Source organism: Cyprinus carpio, chromosome B19 (genome assembly GCF_018340385.1).
Source record: "Cyprinus carpio isolate SPL01 chromosome B19, ASM1834038v1, whole genome shotgun sequence".
Lineage (NCBI taxonomy): Eukaryota > Metazoa > Chordata > Actinopteri > Cypriniformes > Cyprinidae > Cyprinus > Cyprinus carpio.
The window spans coordinates 16,401,694-16,425,990 of NC_056615.1; the positions used below are offsets into that span (position 1 = coordinate 16,401,694).

The window sequence follows — 24,297 nt, forward strand, 5'->3', positions numbered from 1 at the left end:
GTGTATATGTGGGGTTTCCACCATGAGAAACTAGTGGAATCAGGACAGACGAGACAGATCAACAGCCCACCCCAAAACCAGATGTTTAAATACTGAGGGATATTTACATTTGAGTATTTCATGCCCCTCATCCCACTTCAGCTTTCTGCACATTTAAACAAAATCTACATCTATAAGACGGGCATAATACCAAAAAAAAAAAAAAAGAGATCGGAAACATATCCGTCATGGGGCTGCAGATTTTAATGAGTGATTCATATTAAAAAACAACACATTACACAATTAAAGAATAAAAATAACTCTATTCGCCATCCTGTCAGTGAACAAATTATGCTTGTAGACGACATTATGGGCGCGCTCATGTTGTGCCTAGCCTCTCCAAACCCAGATAGCGTAACACCCTCTAATTTTATATTTTGCTTGGGTTAAAACGTAAATAACTTTGTGGAAAGGTGGAGCTGGGGGGGGGGGTGTACGGCTGGCAAAGTTTTATTATCACTGACATTTATTATCATTATAAAAAAAAAATTGGGTGAAAGAAAGCAGACGTGGGTGGTAAGGAGGCACGTTTCCGGCATTATTTAACAAGGTGATTCGCTGCAGCTGTGGCTGCAACGTTTGAAGGGTGGGCACACAAAACAGCGAACACAGTCCAACCTGCTACCACATATAGCAACATAAAGAGAACCACGTTTGAATCTGGGCTTTCATTAGAAAGATAGTTTCACATAACATCAGGTTTTAATATCAATTCAGAACAAAAAGCCTTTTCTTTGCAGCCTACATGCCATATGCCATACACTAAACGAGGCGTGCGACCAAACATAACAGAAGGTGCAGTGTGCTTGACATAAGTGCCATTCAGACTCAAAGTCGATAAATTAATCGGTCATTGAAAAAAAGTTAAAAAAGGCATGGAAATTCACATGGCGCATGGAACCAACGCTGAGCAAACATGTTATGAGCAGCTGGCCGCAACTGAAAGGACTTGATTTAGGATGGTGGAGAAGGATGTAATCACTGCAGACAGACACATGAGTGAATTACCGCCGATTATGTCTTGCTTCAACTTTAAACACAATCTGACCATTATGGGCCACGGAACAGCAAACTTTGCTCACAGCCTCGCCATCCTTTCCATTCTACCTCCTGCTCAGTGCAGCCAAACCCCAAAAACAGGACGAATACACACACGCACACTGGCCTGGTCTGGCGTGGCCGGCTGGCTGCACAAGGGTGTCAGTTTGTTTCTGCAGCAGTCAAATTTCCCATCATTCCATAGACAAAAATAAACAGGGGCGTCCTGGAAGACTGTTGAAACAGCTCAGTGTATTCCGCCCCCTCAGACGGTGAGGTCATGCATGGCTCTCCACTTGCCCACAGACTGTAGACTGCAGCAGGTAGTCACATTCCCTCCCCTCTTTTTTTTTCTTCCCTCCCGTCCTTGCTCATAAAATGTGGCACTCTGTTACAGAATTCGTCTGCGAGATGCGGAGGAAGGTTTTCCACTTCCTGTCTGAGCAGCATTAGCATGGCTCTCGAACACAAATGGATGTTAAAACATAAACACACACTTGTTCGATGACAAACAAACAGTGACATAAACAAAAACTTGCTGAGAACAGCAATTAGAGAACAAAAGTCTCGATATTTTCTGTGTATGTAGACCATTCAACCCATAAACTGAAACATTCAGTCGACAAACACCAAACAGAGCACAAGCAGCAGATTTGCTCTTGAAGATTGATGTGTGCAGGGTTGCAGGCCATGTGACATTTCCACATTTCAGAGTGTATTATCCTAATTGTCCCTAATTATCATTATTATATTATGAATTAAACTCCACTGCACCACTCACCTTCCTCAACAAGGGCGGCACGGCCAGAAGGGGATGTTGCAAAGACAAAAATTGCAAAACATTGCAAGTGCATTGAGTTAAAAAGCACAGAAATATCGAAAGAAGATAATGAAGGATCTTATTTCAAATAAAAAAACGAAGAAACAATACAACTATAAAAGTTTAAAGGTCTAATTAGTTTCTCTGAGTAAAAAGGACAAAAACAATGAGCTCCATTTTCTCATTTTTGTAAAAAAAAAAAATAGTCTTTTTCCTTTAGTTTATTCCACTGAAGTCTCTAGGTACAGCCTGTTCTCTGCTTTCCCTTTTCTGGCCAGCAGATTGTCATTCCGTTGCATCTCGCCCAGAACTCTGATCCACTCAGCACTGACCGATGAGGAAATTATCGCCTAAGTGCTGGTACAGCTGATACAGCTAAAAGAATGTTAAAGTAATGAGATGCAGGGAGGAATTTGTGATTAGAGCTCACTGATCTTTATAAGCCATTACTTATTATCACCAAAGGAAAATAACCTTGGTCATCTTTCTGCCAGTGAGGCCGACTTCCTGAAAGGGCAACCTACCCATAATCCTGCCAAGCTTCCATTCTGCTATGAACAACTGGGCATAGAAAACATAGCCCGGTTAAATTAAATGGAAGGAAAACAGCTCATGTGTTCATTATGTGTTGCCGATTATACCATCTAGAAATAATCTACATAAATGTATTTGATTGGCAAGATATAGAAACACTAAGATATAGTAAACTATGTGTTGTGTTTCTAATCTTTTGAGGTAAATTGCAACCTCTCAAGCTCTCTAGTTGGTAACCCACGATCTTGTGGCATAAAAAACAGCAGTTACAGAAATCTGAAGACTTCCAAGAATAAAGTACACTTTGATGTCTAACAATTTTAGTTATTTGTGCTAGAACTACAAGATATGTTTAAAAAAAACTATGATCTAAATATATATATATAAACTTGATTTTGATCTTCTCAACTGTATCATTAAAACATTAAATACTTTGTCACGTTTTTGACATCTGTTGAACTTATATTTAACTGCTATAGATCCAAATAATCTGTTTAACTGCTATTTATTGCCACTTTACTGTCATTTTAATTATCAAAAACAAAATATTCAATTTTGTCCATTATGTGCAAATCTTAGGAAATATAGGTTTATAAATGACTACAAAAAAATGTTGGTCCCAAATTAGCTACAGTCCCTACTGAGTGACAAATAGCGTTTGGCTATATTTGCATACCCTTTTTAATGTATTTTTTATGTGGTAACATTCTACAATAGAATTCAATAGGTATACACATGTTAGTGCATTCAGAATACAGAATTAACAATTTTTGCATTAGTTACTACTGTAGGTTAATTTATATAATTAATGTTTGTTAAAAATACCTTCATGTTTATACAACCTAAAGCAAAAAGCATTCGTATGTATAAAAATTAACAGAAATTTAAATCAATACATACTTTAAATATTGTCAGTTCATGATACCTAATTAATTAACTACTGTTATAAATTGAGAGGTGTTCCTTTTCTTTTTTTTCTCTAAAAAAAATCTATTTTCATTTAATGTTTATTTAATTTCAATTTCATGTTTTATTCTGTTTTTAGACCAACATTTTGGTAAAAAAGGTTGTAAAAACTACAAGGCTCAAATAAAAGGAATAGGAAAAAAAAGCAGCTCATTTAATATTTATCTTGACCTCCTGAGGTGCATGATCAGCACTTTTTAAAGGTTAAGTACCTAATTTCACTGACCATTTGTTGAAAAAGAAAAAAGATAATGGCCCTATTTTGTACTTTCTTCATGGAAAGTGTCCTGTATGCCAGATTGGTCTAGATATTCTCCCTGTATCCTGTGGTGAGCACTCTAAAATGACAGACAGTGAACAAAGTAAAAAAGAAAAGATATGTTCTGGCTTCTTGCGCTGAAACTCACACAGCCGAAGGATCAAGACAGGTCATGCGGGGAGGGCAGGTAAGGCTTCAATGACGACTCCTGGCCGAAGAGAAAGATTAGAGGGCCTAGTCATTTGTAAAATGTCATCAGTAATTACGGACTTATGATAATGATAATAAGCAGAAAAGATAATTCATCAAATGCCTATTTTTTTTTTCTCCTCGACAGGAAGCAGCCCCACCCATCCCAATCATCTGCACCGGTGGGGTGGAACTACATCTATGTAATATTCCTCCTCAAGACTGGATCCACACCATTACAAAGTGGATGGAGTAAGAGAAAAAGAACAGGCTATAGAAAAGAAAATGAAACACATTAAGAAAGAAATCCCGATGGAAATTCAATACATTGGAGTCCCAGAAACATACAGTGCGGCTTGTCAAAGCAGCTGTCACTAAATATAATTTGAGGCAGCGAGCGGAAATGTAAACGATGGCAGACCTAATGAATTTCTTTTCAGGCTTGCCCAAAGTAGACGTACTGTTTATCACAACCCTTTCTCCGTGCAATGACTCATTTACGCTGTGCTTGCATTTGCCCGCACTTCCAGGCCTGTGAACCTTTCGCAGTAAACTGAGTGCTATGGTTAAAGAACTTAAGGTGTATTTGTCACATAATAAATACACAAATGGGAAACACAACACAGAGCGATTTCTCTTCACTAGATGGCTAGCTGTAGAAGAGACAGGAGTTTGCAACAGTAAAGAGTAGCAAGGAACGAACAATACTGTGAAAAAGCAATACTAATCTAGTGCTGCTTTATACAGGAATGGAGGAACCATAGTGGCAATTGTAAAGAACTAAACTTCCTCAATAACACATATAACATGTGCAGTAGAATTATCTTAATATCTGAGAAAAATGTTTGATCACTTAAAAAACAAAAAGATTTAACTATAATGTGATTAACTATAGTAAGTACATTTTACACAATGTTCCAGATTGTTTTGGAACCACAATGGTCAAATCAATGTTTTTGAACAATAGCTTTGAATGATTGAACAGACTGAATCACTTAATAGACTGAATGATTCAATGAGTCACTCACAGACAGACTCTTGTCGCCACCTACTGACATAAAGACCCACTACACAGACAAGTGGATTAATACAAACATTGTAAATTCCCAGTACTGGAAACTAACCGTTTTAAACAATTCAAATAATTATAATGTAGGTAATATGTTTTTTGCAGTAAACACCTTATTACTGATAGCTAAAATAATTACTTTTAATTATTTTAAATAAATGTTAATAAAATACATTTTTAAACCAATGTTACACTTACACTCCAGGATGTCCAATAATGTTGTCCTGTGCACAGTATCCAAACAAGCCTTTGATCTAGATATGGAAAACATATCCATATGCAACATAAATATGCAAAACAGAATTGAACAGATCCTTAATGAAGAACATGCTTGTTGCAATCAAAGCGTACTGCTCCTAAAATACAATCCCTCTTTGATACTCAGAGGGTAATCGTGCATTCAGGGACATGTGGACACGATGTGCTAGGGGAAATGAATTGCTAGTTCCTTCGGTTTTGTGCAGGTGCAGAGAAACCTGACTGAGAAAAAATTAATTGGTATTTTGGGGATCAGCAGGAGAAAATGACACCGGTTGCTTGGCTGTTCTCACCTGGAGGGTTGAAAAACTCGGGGGGCTGGAAATGGCACTTCTGGCTAGGGGCTGAGATGGGCAGATTGGGCGACACTTCTTCATGTTGAAGGGGCTGCCGCGTCAGCACGATACCCAGAGAGAATTCTTACAGTGCAGAAACGGTGGAGAAAGGTGAGGGAGGGAGGCTCCCTGGGGAGAAACCATCTGTCTGCAGAACGGTACAAAGCATCTCACCCTCCTCACCTGTGCCAACAACCCCTCCAATTTCTGCCACTCCATGTCATGGATACACCAAAACAGCCATTCATCATAATCTCCCGCTAACAACTTCACAGAACGGGTTTGGTAAACCCTGCTTTAAAAAGGTGATGTCTGGCCCTTGGGTAATACAGCAGCAGTTGGTTTTCATGTCATTGTGCACCTCCCAGTGTCACCTGCCTGATGTGCCTGCTGCAGTCCACAAGGTAATCACACATTTGTTTGCTGCCAAGCGCAGCTGTTTTGTGTTTGTGTGTTTGTTTAGAGGCCTCTGGTTCCTCGCTCTTGAATCACAACCGGATGAGAGTCTTCTGATGCATTTCTGAACCAGTGTCATCTCCTAAATCCTGAAGCCTGGCACCTGACACTTGGATTCAGCAGACTAATAGGTAAGCTGTCTCTTCATTAGGCTGCAAAGTAAAGCTAATCAGCAGCTACCCAGACTCCTTCTCCTTTCTTCCCTCTCTCCACAACGTTCACTCTCCTGCTGTCTATTCGTACGGCATGTTAAATGTGAACTAAATGCCTGGCTGAACTTAGCTGAACTACACACCCAAGTGGGGGGGGCAACTAGAGGTAGGGAAAAGCATGTGAAAAAATGGGGAAAGGAAGGGAGAAAACAGTGAATGTCACCTTCCTCAAAGGCCCAGTTAATCCGACACTCCTCACAAATTAAACGGCAGATTGTATTCGTTAAGGAACAAAAAGGGGCTCCTGTCTCTTTGATGTGGGCCAGGCGGCACTGGACGCTGGAATCCACAGCCAGTCTTGGTGTCAGATTTGGATCAAACGCGGTCAGACTCGCATCTAAATAGGAATCTGGGATGGAAAGAGTTCCAGGGAAGGTGACCACACATGAAGAGAAACAATAGGAAATGGGTGAAAGAAAAAAAAAACAGAGCTGAAAGCCAAAAGTTTGGTTTCACATGCCTATACGCTTTCTCTCACATAATATGCCAAGCAGATCGTCACTGACCTTGTACTAGAGTTTTAAGACTTTGGATATCACATTTAAAAAGAAACAGAATTATTCATATGTACATTTGTAAAGTATAAAATATAGCTTTGATTATATAAATGTGTAAAAAATCTATTATAACAAATCATTTTTATCTACTTTATATTAATTAAAAACATCATATAATTATTTTAGGAATCTGCTACATAAATAAAAAATAAAATAAAATAAAATAAAATAAAATAAAATAAAATAAAATAAAATAAAATAAATAAAATAAAATAAAAAAAAAAAAAAAAAAAAAAAAAAAAAAAAAAAAAAAAAAAAAAAAAAAAAAAAAAAAAATAAAATAAAATAAAATAAAACAAAACAAGGCAGTAGTAAAACACCTACCAATTAATTCAGTCAATTAAAATCAGTCATACTCACATTTGTTGACTCCTGGGGTTTAAAAAAAAATCTCAAAATAATCAAATAGAACAAAAGGTAATGAAGGCTAGACCAATGCACATCACATCAAACACTATTCTATATTAAAGATCTTCATGCAACACTAGCATCCAATGATATTCAGAGCTACAAAGATAGAAGATGAAGTTTGTAAAGTCTAAGTAGAGCCCACTGGGAGCAAAGTTCAGTATAATCCTCAGGGTTGTGGCTGGAGGCTTAATTGGGTAATAACAATAGGACTATATTTATAGATACTGAAGTGCACTAAGAGGCAACATAAAAGGATAACCGCATGATTAGTTCTCACAGATGAAAAAACATATCCGTTTGCTCCAGGGGTTGACCAATGCCAGCACCAAGCACAGCGGGAATATCAATCTGGGGCAATTAACGTGACCTGCAACTGGCAGGAGGTCAACTGCAAAAAAAAAACGTCCCTTTTGAACACAACCCTAAACAATGATTGTGTGGCAGGGTGCAGCCACAATGCACCGGGGGGGTTAATTGCTGATCGCTGGACAGGCTAGAGAAGGCGCCAGCAGGCAGATTCTGGGTTGCATGCAGGAGAACGTTGGACCAGGAGTAATGAGCTCTGACATGAGGCGACGCCGGTAACGGGCCAGCAGGCCGAATGCTGCCACAGGGGGAGAACGCCTCTCTATGGGTATGCAGCAAGACTAGAGGAAGCTGGAATTCAGAGTCAAGGGCAAACAGGCATTTTAGAAAAAGGGAGGCATGCTGTTTCATCACTAAGTTAGACGTCAGAGAAAAGGAGAGTACTAGAGACTGCTTAAAATACAATGACCTTTCTTAACTTTAATGTACAGATGCAAAGATTAGATATAATATTAAAATATAGATAAAGAATTGAACAGTGCTTTGATATGCAATAAATGCAATGGTTTCTATGTCTCATAATGGACAAAAATGATACAAAATTTTGCTCCACAAGAAAAGCTGGCATCCAGATTCCTAACTATTATTGCTCAATGATGTATGTTGACGGAAAATTATATTTAAACATTAATGTCAAATATTCTTAAGGTTAGCCCAGCATAGACGAAATCAACAACTATCAAATTTGGACAGTACAATTTGATCTAAAATAAATAAAATAAAAACTGTAATACAGTTAAAAAAAATGTTAATTAACATCTTTCATTTTCATTCTGATTTAAAGGCTTATTTTGTTGGTCAAAAGTACGTGTGTTGCATAAAATAACCTAAAAACTTTGGCTTTAAAAACTGAATTTCAACTTTATCCAACTCTATTTCCTTTTACAAATGTGTGGTAACTTAGTCATTAAGTGGGAGACTGGAAGGAGATGATATTGTAGGTGATGCAGATCCCTTTCTTTTTTTTTTTTTTTTTTTTTTTTTTTTTTATTAATGCAAACAACTAATAGATGTTGGCCAAAGGCTAGAAATAAAAAGTGACAATACAGTGGTATATAATTTGAACTATATCTACTTTGCGGAGGTGGGAAGACAACAACAAAAAGATGATAATGATGAATCACAAATGTTTCATTGTTATGTCCTTGAGTCCAGACATCTAAATATATATATATATATATATATTTTTAACTTCAGATTATCCCCCCCCCCAAGACGACAGATGATCAATGTTCATGTAACTAAATAGATAATCATTATCAAATATGCAACAAAAACCAAGAAGATCATGAAAGAAACAAGCAGTTCTCCGGTTTCTAAAAAGGCAACTCCCAAGCCAAACCCCTTCATCACAACGTCTCCATCAGAGTTATCAATCTCCTCTCCGAGTCCGAGTGCTGAAACAGGTCTGTGTGAGCCTTGGCTCCAGACTGGGTTCTTCGGGTTCTTTGGTAAGGAACCCCTCCCTGGCTGAGCCGGGTTTCATAATACGATAGATGACTCACACGCCAAGTCATGGTAACTCAAAAAATATTGTGACGGACTTCAGATCCCTTCTGAGTCCCATTAAGCCCTAGCAGTCCCAAAAAATGTTCTGATTCAACATTTCCTGAGGGCTAAAGCGAGGCTTCCACCTCCACCCCGAAGTTTTCATACACTCACTGACACGCCCAGCCTAATGACTTAACCACCGAACGTACCACGCCCGGGCCTCTTCTCCTGCCAACCGTTTTCCAGAAACATCCAGGGAGGACGTACGGCTCGCAAACCCCATTCCCGTTCCCCTTCTTTTTCTTTTTTGGGCCAACACGTTGCATCAGTGATGCCTTTTGGACGGGAGATGCACAGGAAGGAACGATTCCCAGCAAGGGCCTCTTGTTACTCAGAGCTCCACTTAAAACGTAGGCAGACAAGAAGGCTAGTGAGCGGAAATTATGTCAGAAAATTGTGGGAGAGCCACTCCTTCTTCTCACTGTCAGCCAATGTGGAGATCAAAAGGGAACGTGGAGCTTTAACATACACATAAATATACAGAACACATTGCCAAGCTGTTGAATCCACACCATCGCACGACCTTGGGTTTGGAGAAAGACATTTAACTGCAGTCCAATTCTGCTCCAAATGTCAGACAGTGAATACATTACATAAAAAAGCCTTTGTAGAACTCTTGTTTTTACTAGGTGTGCGTCTTTAAGCAGTCTCAGCCTGTCATTTTTCGCCTGCTCACCTTTAACAATTGCATGAAGAAATCCGGATTGCTACTCATATCATAGTGACACTAAAGACATTATACGTCCTGATTTTAATACACTCCTAACACATGCTTCTGTGGAGCCATAGCCACTATGTCAGATTCACCATGTTATCCCATTGACGTGCCTGACAGAGACTGTGGCATATGGGAAGCCAGGTGGCACAAACACAAATACATTGTTACAGATATAAGACAGCCGTTACGTTCAGGTCATTATGTTATGTTTACTGTAACCAACACGCATTTCATGATGTGTTTTCATCTTCTGACACTGATGCAGATGAAAATTGACAGGAATTTTTAACCAGATTTGCATTTTTTGAATTAAATATTGATGCTTGCAAGGCTGCAGAAAGAATATGTAAAAATTGATATCAAAACATAACACATCAGACTAGAAATTAAAACCAAACATAAAAAATCCCCAGTCACACCACACGTGTGACCAACAGCAGATCAATACATAACCATGCGAATGACATTTTAGGTGTCATTATTGTTTATTATTATTGTTTATGTGTTGAATTTAAGTTATTAAAAAGAATGTTGTTAATCGAGCAAAAAAAGAAAGACAGAAAATCACTCATTGCTCTTGACTGAAAAACTTTAGTAGCCCTAAAGATTTATCTAAATTTATTTATAGAAATAAATATGTCTGCTTGAAAGAATGAAGAATATGGTAAACAAGTTGCTATAAAGAATGCATAATTAGCTCATATAAGCATTGGTATTTCATTAACAAGAAGTCCATGTTCTAGTTCTTTATGAGAAGTGGTTTTATTTAATTTTAACATAAAGGCTTGTTGTGTGTCACCGCAATTATATCGGTGTCTATCATGATGATAAAACCTTAATATCAAACCAATATGATGAGTTCGGAAACTTTAGAGAAATGCTTAAATGCATTACACTGTAACTAAACCCATTGATTTTAGCCGACTAAATTTACTGTAGATTTAGTTGACTAAAATCTTAAGATATTTAGTTTACTAAAACTAAAAACAATTCAGATGACTAAAATATGACTAAAACTAAATGGCAATTTAGTCAAAAGACTATGACTAAAACTAAATCAACATTTGCAAAATTAACACTGGTTTAAACGCTCTTGTACTCCCAATTATATCTATGAATTGGATTTGAGTGTTTAGTCCACGACCCAGAAAGTATATTTTCCAGTTTTTTGTTTGTCTCTCAGCGTTAAGGACCACAATGACTCTGTTATTGTGTCTGCAGCTCTCTGGGTAACTACCTCAATTAGTTTGGCCAGGCTTTTGAGCTGCAGAGGGTCTCTGCACATACTGACTTCATTAAAACTCAAGTTAGGATGATCACACACAGACACAGACACACACAAACACACACACCCCAGCATGCCGCTCAGTATGATAGTCGCGGAGAAGTAATTGATAGCTCTTCACTGTCATGGACACTGCTTCTCCATCTTAAGAGAAACCCTGGAAGATGTTCTCAGGTCAGGGCTCAAAGCAAGGATGGCAATTCGAGAGAATTTTAGAACAGGGCAGTGTTACCAAAGTCCCTTTAAGGCGAGTCATGAAACTCAGAGTCCATCTTTAAAAAGCATCTTAAAACGCATGCAAGTGCAGTTCAAATCTCTTTGAATGGGTTTGAAACCACAATCTTATTTTGCGCAGCTTGTCATTGAACAACGGCTCTGTGTAGTAAATGCTGCTCCACATGAAAGCACGCACGTGTAGAGATTTACTGCTGATTACAGAACCGTAACTTTTTTTTTTTAACAGAACTTTACTGACAAGATGCGCATTAAATATTGTGCCAATATTTATTGTGCATCCCTAATTATTACTATTATTATTATATTTTAAATGTTTCATATTTAAATAAAATATTATATAAAATAATAATACTAATAACACCAACAACATAATAATAACAACATTCACCATCATCAATTATTTATTATTATTATTAATTATATAATTATAATAATTATTAGGGGTGCACGATAAATATCGGCTGATAATTAATGTGCATCTCGTCAGTAAAGCTGGTTCCCTAATCAGCGGAAAATTCCATCAGGTGCGTGATCAAGTGCGTGAATTTACCGCTGATTAGAGAACCAGCTTTACTGACATGATGATAATAATTATATTATATTATTATATAAATGGTATATTCATTATAATTATTTTTCAAATATTTTATAAAAACATTTTTTGCAATATATTAATGTCTGTAATTTGTTAGTTTGTGTAGTGAGGCCAGTGAAATTATTAGCAGAGCAAGTAAAAAAAAAAACTGACTGTGCCAGTAGAAAAAATATCCTTATTGTTCAGCTCGGTCCCGTGGCTTAATAACTGGAAAGGAAATGCATACATTTTTAAGAAGATTAAAACAAAAAAAAAACAGAAGGCCAGACAGAGTGGACAGACATAGACCATTGCTTACCCGTAAGAGAGACTGCGACTCTTCCTTGGCACTCTTGCCCTCGGTAGAAGTTGGGTACTGCTGCCCGGCTTTTTCCGCACTGCTCGTCGGCGTCCCTGGCAGGTAGCCTTTAGCATCTGCACTAAGGCTGAAGATCAGTCCCGCTGAGTCTCTAAGCATGGTCGCCCCCTTCTGCTGCTGCTGGTCTTTTACCCCTGCTGCCACAGCATTCAGCAGACCCAGTGTGGCCTGGGGGAACGGGGCTGGGCTTCCTCTAAGGATCTCCCCTGCACGTTCCTTGGGTACCCACACCAGGCTTTGCACGTGTTGCTCCCCACTTCGGACTCCACCGCCAGTCACAGGGCCCAGCGCTTCAACCCAGCCTTTTTCCTTCTCATCCTGGGCCTCACTCTTCACGCCCTCTGAGCCGGGAAGTGGCTCAGCTCTACTGGCCTCTCGGGGCACCAGGCTATAGAGTTTCAGATCACCTTTGCTCTCCTCTTTGATGCGGAGGGTTGAAGGGGCAGGGCAGCCATTTGCAGGAGCAGAGGCTGGATCCGCAGAGTCCTGGCAGTGGGCGGAGTTGAAGTGGTCCAGCAGTGCTGTGGTGTCCGTGGCAGTGAAACTACAATGCCGACAACGACAGCAGCCATGAACTCTCCTGCAAAGAGGATAAGAGACAGTCTCAGCAATCATGATTTTTATCATTCTTCATGGATCAAACATTCTTTTCATATACTGCCATGCTATTTGGCCCCTAGAGAGCCATCTGAGAGACAAAAGACTAATCCACATCCTGAGTATGTGTACTTTCTCCTTATCTGACGTCTCTGCCCCCCTGAGCTTGGTTTGAATCTCTGTAATGTTGTGTAATTACAGTTTAGTCAGCTATTTTCGTCTGCATAATGGCTCTTTGTTCCATTCCAAATAAAGGAAACAAAGAGCTGCTCCAAACTCTCCGCAAAGGAAAGCTAAATGAACAGTCTGCTAACCTTTAGGTAAATGAATGTGACATTCTCTCCAGAAACACCAATGATTTTCTATAAGCTTGTACTTCCTGTTTGAAATCGACCACTGTCAAAGTAGTACGGGCGAGTGTACCCCACCCAAAAGACTATGTTTATTTTACATGCATCAGTAGACGTGCTTGGACAATGGCCATTCATTGATTTGTTTGGCTGTAAGTGCTAACTGTACTGCAATGGAGTATTTACACAGATTGAGAGGTTTCGAAAGCAAAAAAAGTCCTTCATGTTTAATGTTCAAGGGCAAATTAAATTATTAATATCATTTGCCAAGATCATCTGTAAATTAAATCACTTATAAAAATAAAATAAAAACACGTTAACATGCTCATCGAGTATCAGGAATTCAAATGATGTTGTATAGTTATACAATGGTTCCTCAAATCTTAGCAGCGTTTCAAAAAGTGCTGTTATCTACTAAGTCCAGCAGAACTATGATATTTGGAAACATACAAACATAGTGGTTATGCACTGCTTGTTGCCTTCTTTTAGAATTATAATTATTATATAAAATCTGCCATTTAAGTTACTTAGTATTAACTTCTTATTTATAGAACCGCTGTATAAAAGCACATTGTGCTCCTGTAATATTCCTTAAATATAAAAAAACGACTAGTCGAATACAATAAAATACAAATGACTTTAGACACAGTGTTGAAACTCAGAGTATTCTGTGCACCCAGGATGAAATATTACCAAAGGTTCAACAGTTTGTGAAAAGTTATTTTTTTCTTTGTTGAAACAAATCATTTTTTTCTGCAGGTATACCTTTGATTGATCAAAAACAGCGAAGACGGTCAGGGTAAAGACATTTATAATGTCTCAAAAGATTTCTATTTCAAATAAATGCTGTTCTTTTAAACTTTCTATTCATCATAGAATCCTGGACAAAAAAAAAAAATCTCAAAAATAGTAAGCAAAACAACAGGTCACACATAAAATAGGAGACACAAAACTGACACATATAAATTTTCACAAATCCAGAATTCTACAAAACTGACTAAATGCAATAAATGTGGCATCTAGCAGTTTTGCTCTTTCTTCTTTCACTTTTTATCCATCCCAGTTCGACACAAAGTGTCTTCTTTGGGAAACGAAAGCTGTGTCTGGTGTTATCATAAATGCCCACTAGAGCCTTATTCTTCAAGCTGAATCTCTTAAGATTTTCCTTATTGTGAAAAAGACAGAAAAAATAAAATAAAATCTAATATCTGTTGCTGATTAAACACCCTCTCACAATCTGACACTGTATCGAACCAGGATGGACAAAAAGCAAGAGAAGAAGAAAGAGAGCAAAACCACTAGATTCCATCTTTGCCCCTCTAGGCACCAAACGAGGGACAGAGTGAAAAAGTGCTTTTCATCATTGCTGCTGCCTGACTTTCCCAGCATGCAGTTCTGTAAATTGTTCCTCTTAGGTACACGAAGGCAGGGGCAGATCAAACATTGGTGCATTCCAGCGACCGGTGAGGTGTGAGGTGTGAGAAAGTGTACGATCCATTGCATGTACCCCTTGATTACACAAAACAAAATCTCAGGGAAAAAAAACATTAGGTACTCACATAGAAATATTACTTTGGAAAGTCCAAAAAATAACATAACTGCACATCTCTTTTGCTATATTTTAGGTAAAATTCATTTAAAGAAAAACATCTACACATCTAGAAATAAATAAATATCTGAAGACCATATAAACTTCTGTGAAGTTGTTTTATGAGGACCAGTTACCGTAAGCAACAGACACACAGATACATTCAGTTATCATTAATTAGTACCAGACAAAACTAGCTCTCCCCCCCCGCCACCACCAACCAAGACTCAACTGTTTTCCAACAAAGCATGGGCTGCTTCCAAAACAAATCGTATTCTTTGGTCACTGACACAGAGCATAAATACGTTTGTCAAACCCTGCAACCCAGAGCTGATTGTTTTCTGGCATGAGTTCTGCTAGCAGTGAAGTTTTTAAACAGTGTAGTTGATGTAAAACTTTATTCTTCTAACATGCAATGCCTTCATGAACTTAATCGTACACGTTTATATCTTAAATTGACAGTACAATTATTTGCTAAAAATCTAATATTTTAGAAAAATATAAATTACATGATTATTGTATTTTGCTAATCTATAATCTATCTATCTATCTATCTATCTATCTATCTATCTATGTATCTATCTATGTATCTATCTATCTATCTATCTATCTATGTATCTATCTATGTTTCTTTCTATCTATCTATCTATCTATGTTTCTTTCTATCTATCTATCTATCTATGTTTCTTTCTATCTATCTATCTATCTATGTTTCTTTCTATCTATCTATCTATCTATCTATCTATCTATCTATCTATCTATCTATCTATCTATCTCAGCAGTAAATGCATTAATGGTACAACTTCAGTAGATCACAGCATCATATATACAGTACATGTGCCATTAATATTTGTGACAAATAAATGCTAATCTTTTGAACCTTCTATTCAAAGAATCCTGAAGAAAAAAAAAAATTATGGTTACCAAAAAAATATTAAGCATTTTTCAAAATTAACTTTTACCAAAATTGATAAAAAATATTTATTCTCAAATCAGCATATTAGAAATAGTTCTAAATGAACATGTGACATTAAAGACTTCAGCTGCTAATTTGTTTTTTAAATGTATTAGAAAATGTGCTAATATTTGTTTTGTTTGTAAGTTTGCTTAATGATTAAATGAAAATATTTCTACTTAAGATTAATGTACTGTAAAGATACATGATTTCACTTAAAAAGTAAGCTGTAACAAACACTTCCCCTTGTGTTACCACAGTGAATGTAACATGTACTCTCATTGAAGTTCATTTAAACATTAAGTAAATAATTAAATAAGTATACCTGATTTCTGTAAACATCTGTTAATGTCAATCACAAGTACAGTGCATTACTACAGTAATTATGACAGTTTCCTCAAAATGAGTTTTAATTAAAGCGCTGACAGGTTGTCACATTTGCTGTGATGTTAAGAAAAACACATTAAGGCCATTAACAAAATAAAGTGTTAATTCCAGCTGCATCTGCTTGATAATGAGGTACATGTAGCACCACTGAAAAACACCAATGGTGCAAGAAATCAGACTAGATAAATATGTTCAAGCTGACATTCAAAAGGTGTCAATAGAACAAAAAAACAATAATTTAAAGATGATCTGTGGAATTTTTTTGTTAAAAATGTACAAACAAACAAACAAACAAAAAAATGTTAGAATGATCTTGCTTTACCCAGATTCACAACAGCAAGCTTAAAATAATTATTTATAATTTAAACTGTCAGGTCAGATTTTGTGGCATTCGTCTTTGAATGATTACGTAACACTGGGAGGTGTGTTAATAGTTCTGACAGCTTTTAACCATAACTAATGAGCAACATTATTAATACAATGGATCATTCAAAAAGGCAACCATCTGAGGAATCATTTGCTGTTAAAACAGACAACAAAAAAATCCTTTACAAGCATAGAGGAGAGTGTCAGGGCCTGTAACACAACTCATCAACATCAGACTGACATTTCAGAGACGGAGACAACTTCATGGCGATGGTGAGAAGACTTCAAAGGATTTAAATCAGCCTAGACATGGCCTTTTCTTGCTGACTTTTTCCCTTGATTCCCAACTCTAAAAAGCAGGCTACTTCATTTGACTGGGTCACAAAAAACAGTAGCAAGGAATTTGTCTTTCACCCTTCTCAGACTGAAGCAGAGCAGTAACCACTGTATAAGGGGTCAGCATTCACCTGCATGGCCAGCAAAAATCATGTAATCATTTAAAACTGTATGAGCATAAGTACACTATAATTTCCTTAATGCTGTCAATTTAATTGCAAACACAGGTTACAGATAATTTTTTTTTCCAGTTTCATTTTGCAAAGCATCAAAACAACATCATCGATTTAGTGGGGAAATACTTGAAAACATGAAAAAATGGATGAGAACCTATATCGATGTCAATAACTGTACTAAGTGGCAGTAATTTGCGCTTGTGAAAATGAAGCCCTTTAGCTATGCACCAGCACACCCACTCAATACTACCATTTTACAGGACACGGAGCAGAGCAGAAGTATTAGCGCCACCGTCCCCATGACATTACACAGGAAATGGAAAAATGGGTACAGCACGGCCTGCCACTTACCTGACCGAGTGACAGAAAAACTGGTTGGAGAAAAAGTAAACAAGGAGCCCTCATTACAAAAAAAAACAATTTGATAAACATGTGAAGACTTATTCAGAGAACTGCTGCTCCTTAGAAATAAACAAAGGCACTAGCACACTAAAATTCACGCAGCTAATCTATTGATTTCAAAGTGGATTATGACTGCATTTCTGTATGATTTCAAATTTATCAGTGTCCTTCCACATGAATATTATGCTGAAATAGCAGGAAAAAAATATATACTTTTTGATTTTAGTCCAATTAGTGCTTCACAGATGGCACGATTTGCCTGTTTCAACATCTATGTCATGTAAACAAGCTTCAACACATAAACATGTCAGCATTGTGACCTAAAATGATGTGGCAATAGAGTAAATACATTTGTTTGGCTGAAATATCGATTTTAGACTTTCTATGACTGGTTTAATTTATCACCTGAGAACATGATAACCTAAACAGCATACCGAGTTTAATTGCCCAAATTTAAATGAAAACTTTAATTTCAGAGTTCAGCTAAAATTCACATTCACAGCATATCACTATATCAGACGGCTAATTTTGTAAAGGTGAAGTGTGTAACTTTCTTAAAAATGTATGCTTGGGGTGGGACTTTTTATCCAAGCAATGCATCAAAAGATGTGCAGACATTACACACTTCACCTTTCTAAGTGACTCCCACAATGAGTTGACACAAAGTTTGAAACCAGCATGTCCAAAATCCAATACAGTGTTCTCGCCATTTCAGCTCCTGCGCGTAAAAGGTCTCCCTTTCCTGAACTGGAGGGCAGCGTGATATATTGAGTGTGCACTGGATCGGGTGGGCACGAGGTGTGGGAGGCTATGGCATCAATATCAGGTTCACGTTCGTGGTGGGTGGGTTGGTTGCTGTTTGGAGACTAGAGGACAGGATTCTGCTCATAAATCTACACTATAGCGAGGTATTCAGGGGAGACGCATACTGGAAATATTATGTATCAGTGATTCCTCAGACCACACAATCGTTCGCACGCACATACAGAGGTCACCAAACGATTCCACACAATGAAACCAGATACCATGACACAGATGTTCATACAATAACATAGAAGACACAATGCTGAAAACATGCATGCAGTAGCCCACACATTAAAATCTAGTGTACTTCAAGTGTACACAATATTCTCATGCTGCCCGTAAGCTTGGTGAGAAAAAAATATATGAGGGAAAAGTAGTTTAAAAACAAAATATGACATGCACATGCTCGATCACACACATACACACACTGTACGGTCTGAGCTGAGAAGCAGGAGCTCTCCAGGGAGGCCATGCAGGTCTGATTTCGGCTCTCTCCTCGCCGGGTTCCAGGCTGTGGGCTCTGAATACAAACAGCGCCTTATTCAGAAAGGCCGCACGCACAGGCTGAAAACACTCTGCTCCACATCCACCTGAAACAACCAGCCCCGGGCAGCTGGATCATGATGGACGTCACTCAAGGCTCAAACGCATAAAAACCTTCACACATGTTCCCTAGGGGACAGGTGGGTGTATGAGGCCTGAAAAAACAGCGTTTCCTGACAAGAGCGCCAACTTAACAAATGATTACTCTGCCAAGATCTTTGACAAGTCAGATTAGATCGTTGATCATTTAACAACATGTGAACCTGTGCAATTACTGAAAAAGTTTAAATAGCAGAAAAACTGTGTCTGTCGTGCAGTTATGTTCGACGTCTTTGTACTATGACTGTGTATGCGTGTTATTTTATGCATGTAAACTGAAATATGAATGGGTTGGAAATTGATTCTTAATCGAACAGGTTTCCTTAAAAATAATAATAAAATATTTAAACAAATTGATTTTCATTACATTCGGTTCCATTGAGTTCTAGAATAGCAGCATTCTTTTACAGATGTGAATGAAAAAAATTATAAAATATACAATACTTGTATGAAAAAAGGATGTATACATGTGTGTGTGTGTGTGTGTGTGTGTGTGTGTGTGTGTGTGTGTGTGTGTGTGTGTGTGTGTGTGTGTGTGTGTGTGTGTGTGTGTGTGTGTATGTGTATATGCATGTCTGTTTCACTTTTTTTTTTTTTAAGATGTAACGCACAAAAAATTACTCACTAACCAACTACATCACAAGGTTGGTTAGAAAAAAAAAAAAAGACTTATTTTTTTACTATTGATTTCTAATGGGTTTTTTTTTCTGCTCTGCTGCCTGAAATCTGAAATGATCTGATCATTTGCAACAGGTTGCTCAGAGTAATGAATGCAATAAGAAATTCCGATTATTGTTAATAAAATAGAATCATTAAATTAAATCTAGCATGGCAGCATTTTTATGTCACATTAAAATAAATCAAAATTGAGAATACAGTCATTATGTTATGAGAATATGTAAGAAATAAAATGTATTGCAAAGAAAAATTCAGACAGACGTGATTCAGTTTACTGTTCTTCATCACACTGATGTTACATATTCTGTGACTTCAATCTCATAATATTACATCTGTAATCTCAATGTAATGACATTTTAGTTTGGGGGTTTTTTCTTTCTTTTTAAAAAAAGATTAAATATTTAAAGAATTTGTCAGTGAATTTTATTAAGCATAAAATACTTTTAAATACATATAAATGGCAAATCTATTGCACATGCAAGATGCTGCCGATTTGTATTAAGGTTTTGTTATTGGGTTCATTTTGCCATGTAAACATCAGTAGTAAAATTGCTCAGAAGAGGTTCTTGCACATAATATGGCAGAATATACTATAATATCAAACATATGTGGCATTGAGGTGGTTTGGTGTATTTACACAACACTTATATTAGATTTAGCAAAGTGCCTTTCTGTTCTCTTTCTACTGTGCCAAACTCAAGCGGACATATGGATTTCAGTGGTGCAGTAAACTCATTTTTATCAATAAATTCAAACCAGCACATGTAGACATGCCTGTAAACTCTGGCAGAAAATGGAGAGTAATTGAGATCTTATGTGAAGGTAAAGCAGAGCCATACTCATCCGCGCCGTACATAGTACACAGCTGGTGAAAGAAAGAATACGGAAAGGTATAATAGTTTCCCACATGTACACACTTAACAGACATATGCACACGCACACACATGCAAACAAACACTAAAGTGCACACATTTACATGAGCACCTGGCCTCAAGACAAGCTAAATCAAAACCAATGAGGGACTGCTGTAAGAAAAGTTACTCCCTGACATTTAGCATTTTCAGTTTATTCAGCTGTGTTGCTCGACTTCAAGTAATGTGAAAAAAAAAAAAGGAAAACCTGTTACCTATCAGTATGAAAGCAAAACTGCCAACACAGAAACAAATGTGTAACACAAGCTTGCTGGCTATGATCAACAGCTGCTTTCACTGTCCAATGCTATGCCTTTTGCTACAATAATAAAATATTAAAATATAAATATATATAATATCAGTGTTACTTTAGTGTCATTGAGATACTATTATACTTTTAATTAATATTTTGAATCAGTTTTTATTTTTATATTTTCCATTTTCATTTTAAAGGTTTTTTTTTATGTTTCTATGTAGTTTCTATAATTTTTTTATTTTTAACTAAAGCAAATTAACCCTCCCAAAAATGATAAATTAGCTCAAATAATTACCTAAACAAATACTATACCTTTATAATATTTATTAAAATTTACACAAATAAAAATGAATTGGATTGTATAAGCGTGAAAGCAAAGCTTTCTGTTTAACAGTTCACTCTGTCCAATGGTCATTTGCTACAATATATTAAATTGAACTAAAATATCAAAATATTAAATAATTGAAAGCTAAACAAAATATTTAAAAAGGTCCAACATTATGTTTAATCTTATGAGTTAAAGTGATGCACAAATTAATCCAGTGCAAAATAATAACTTACTTTTAAATAAATACACACCCCACCCTTAAGACCTCTAGATATGGTTTGGGTCCAGACTTAAATTTAAAGTCTACCTCTCCTCAACAAGCCACATAATTTGAGGTATCATTCATGTTAAACGATGCAGGATGAGTCACATATTACATATAGTTTTAAAATGTTAGCAATAAATCCAGTAAAGGTGCTCAAAAATAAGGTGATTTGTTATGAGATTTTACCTGTAGTGACGAAAGATGTCCTCCTCCACTTCAGTGAAGAAATGGCACTTAGTGCAGGCGTACTCGCCAGGATGGTCCCGTCCTGTCCCTGGCCCTGCATCCCCTGATCCCTCCTCCTCTGGTTTGACTTCCAGTAAGGTGTGCGAGGTGTGGGTGCTGTCATAGTGCAAGAGAAGCAAGTCAATATCAGTCGAGGCGAACGGGCACTGGTCACACTGATGGGTGACGGACGCTCGGGGAGCTGGTGGGGATGGGGTAGTGGTCCCTCCGGCTGTTAGCTGCAGCAGAAGTAGAGCACAGTGCGAGCAGGAGCTCTTACGGCAAGCAAAGGGATAGGAAATCTCCCCCAGGTGCTTCTCAGGAGTGCAGAGCCCACGGGGACAGAAGGGGCAATGTTTGATGGTGCACTTGTGAATGCTGTGAGCCCGTTGGTAGTGATGCAAAAGCGGAGCCACGACGATGACTTCCGGCCCGTGAGTCATGGAGTAGCGGAAGTCGCAGAACTGACAGTTGTAACTGGTTACTACCGTTTCCTGGTCGCCCGCTGCTCCAGTCTTCTCCTTTTTCTGTAAGTGGGAGTCTCCGTCACGGGCCTTTCTGTCCCTTTCCCCTGGACTTCCCTCCCTGATGGCCGCCTGGCCGTGTCTCTTCTCATAGTGCTCCAGAAGCCTAGAAGCACTGGTAGCTTCGCAACTAAAACTGCAATACTTGCACCAGTAATAGGAGTCACCTCCAGTGCGGCTAGGGGAATCTGATGCCCTGATGGGTACAGAGTACCCAGCCACAGAGTCATCTTCGGCCCGCACCGCCACCCGATCAGCCCACTTCCCTTGCTCATCTGCCCCAATGCGCGATATGCAGTTCCCCTTCCGTTCAGTTGAGGACTTCTCCTCGAGGCTGGTGTTGGACGGAGGTGGACTCTTCATCTTGTTGGGGTGGGTGGCCAGGAAATGCTGTTCTAGATCTACAGAAGAGCTGCCCATGTAGGTGAAGTTGCAGAACTTGCAGCGGAAGTACTTGGTGTTGCCCTGACAGTCCTGCGTCTTCCTCCCGATCCCGATGAAGGTGCCGGCTAACGTTACCTGTGAAAGCAGGGAAGTCAAGAGGGGGGAGGAATGGATGACAAAGAAAGAAAATGAGATAAAGGGAAAGAACAATCATCCGTGAGTTACAGAGAATTACAGAGAAATAGAAGTCTGATATAATAAGACAGACAACAGACTTTCAATAACCCTCCCAATCTCGAAGACGAGGCAGCAGTTATCACCACACAAAGGCAAATCACATTTTATGTTCTTATTACTTCTCAGCGCTGAGAATTCGAAAATCCTTCTGTGAGCAGATGGGGAACATGTGAAACCTGTCGAAGAGTCAAAGAGTAAAGCAACCATGCATGCAGAGACCAAATGGATCTTTTCTGATTATTATTATCCAGGTGTAACTTTAGTTCTTATAATTTGAAATTAAATTCTGGATTTAAAAAGAAAGAAAAGAAAAATTACTAACATAAACATAACTAACAAAAATATTTCTTAATTGCATGTACATTAAAATCTAGATCTAAAACTTAAGACGCAATAGATGTCTGGCCTATAGAAAGCATATGGAATATTTAGCTGGCAGTTATAGAGCCAAAAGAGAGTGTGAGTGGGAGGTCTTGAGCTACATACGCACTGTGGGGAATTCAACGTCATGCTCCAGACAAAACACTCAAGGAATGTCACAGCACAGACAGGCCCTTTCCCCTGAGCAGCCCCTGAGCTGTATGTTGAAGCAATGATTAAATAAACACCCACTGCTTAGTGTAATATGTGCTTGATTATAATTCTTACACAAGCATGTTACAGATACAAAGTGGACTAAACTGAAGTCTCAGCTGGTTGCTCTGTATCACCTGTCTAAGGAATTGCATTTTAGAAAAGTGCACTTGTGACACAGACTACATAAACCTTTTCTTAAGAATTGTTTTTTTAATGCTACGGTTAAAAGAAAGAGAAAAACAAACATCCTCCATAGCAACTGAACATTGAATCTAAGGTGACTTGGCAATAAATACGATGTGCATCAAATTATGTACAGTTATTATTTATTGTTAATCATTAAATATATTAAGTTATACTACATCAAGTAAATTACATAATAATATTAATAATAAAATTTACTGTAAGAAATTTGAAAATATTACAAAAAATTACCTAAAAACTCACTATGTTGTCCCAAATGTGTGTACTATGTATATTTAAGCATTTTGGAGTCGGTACTGAAATCAAGTTACCAATATAAATATTAATAAATAATTATTCCATAATATTAAATAGATAATAACTATGATACAATATAAATGCTAAACATATAATAAATAAAATGTATGTTATATTATAAAAAAATATATATATAGTTTTTGAATATTCCTATTACTAAACGAAGAAACACAAGTGAGTGCAGTTACATCAGTGATTTAGCAATGATTAAAATCATTACATCTGGCTGGTAAACCGGGCAAAATCACCCTTGCACTGACTAAAGATAAACGCTTCCAAACTTGGCTCATTTCGCAAGAACCAAACTTAAATATGCCGCTTAAATTGTAAACATGACATTGTTGAAGTGAAGAGTGAAACCGTGGTGAAAGTTAGGCAGATAAATGACTATGACATCTGTTCATTGCCCATCGTTTAAAATAAATCGACTCCTGTGTTTTCACTGGCTCCCCTCACCAGCTTCCCTACGCTCTTTTTCCCCCCTTTTTTCATTGGGAAAATGAGAAATCGCAGTCGTCGATATTACTGCATGGAAAATTCCACTAGGAATGAATTC

The 24,297-nt window shown here is 37.6% G+C and overlaps 1 protein-coding gene across 6 annotated transcripts in view; it reads right to left on the reverse strand.

Moving 5' to 3' along the window:
- The window catches only part of trps1 (trichorhinophalangeal syndrome I), a 113,326-nt gene that overhangs the window by 56,514 nt on the left and 32,515 nt on the right, over positions 1-24,297 (reverse strand). For 5 of the 6 annotated variants that reach the window (XM_042745387.1, XM_042745391.1, XM_042745388.1 and 2 more), the window contains exons 4-6: positions 21,481-22,562; positions 12,194-12,833; positions 12,049-12,102 (exon numbers count right to left, since the gene is read on the reverse strand). In XM_042745387.1, the coding sequence (XP_042601321.1) occupies positions 12,049-12,102; positions 12,194-12,833; positions 21,481-22,562 (1,776 nt within the window). The remainder of the gene's footprint in view (positions 1-12,048; positions 12,103-12,193; positions 12,834-21,480; positions 22,563-24,297) is intronic. The other variant, XM_042745392.1, reaches the window with a different exon arrangement.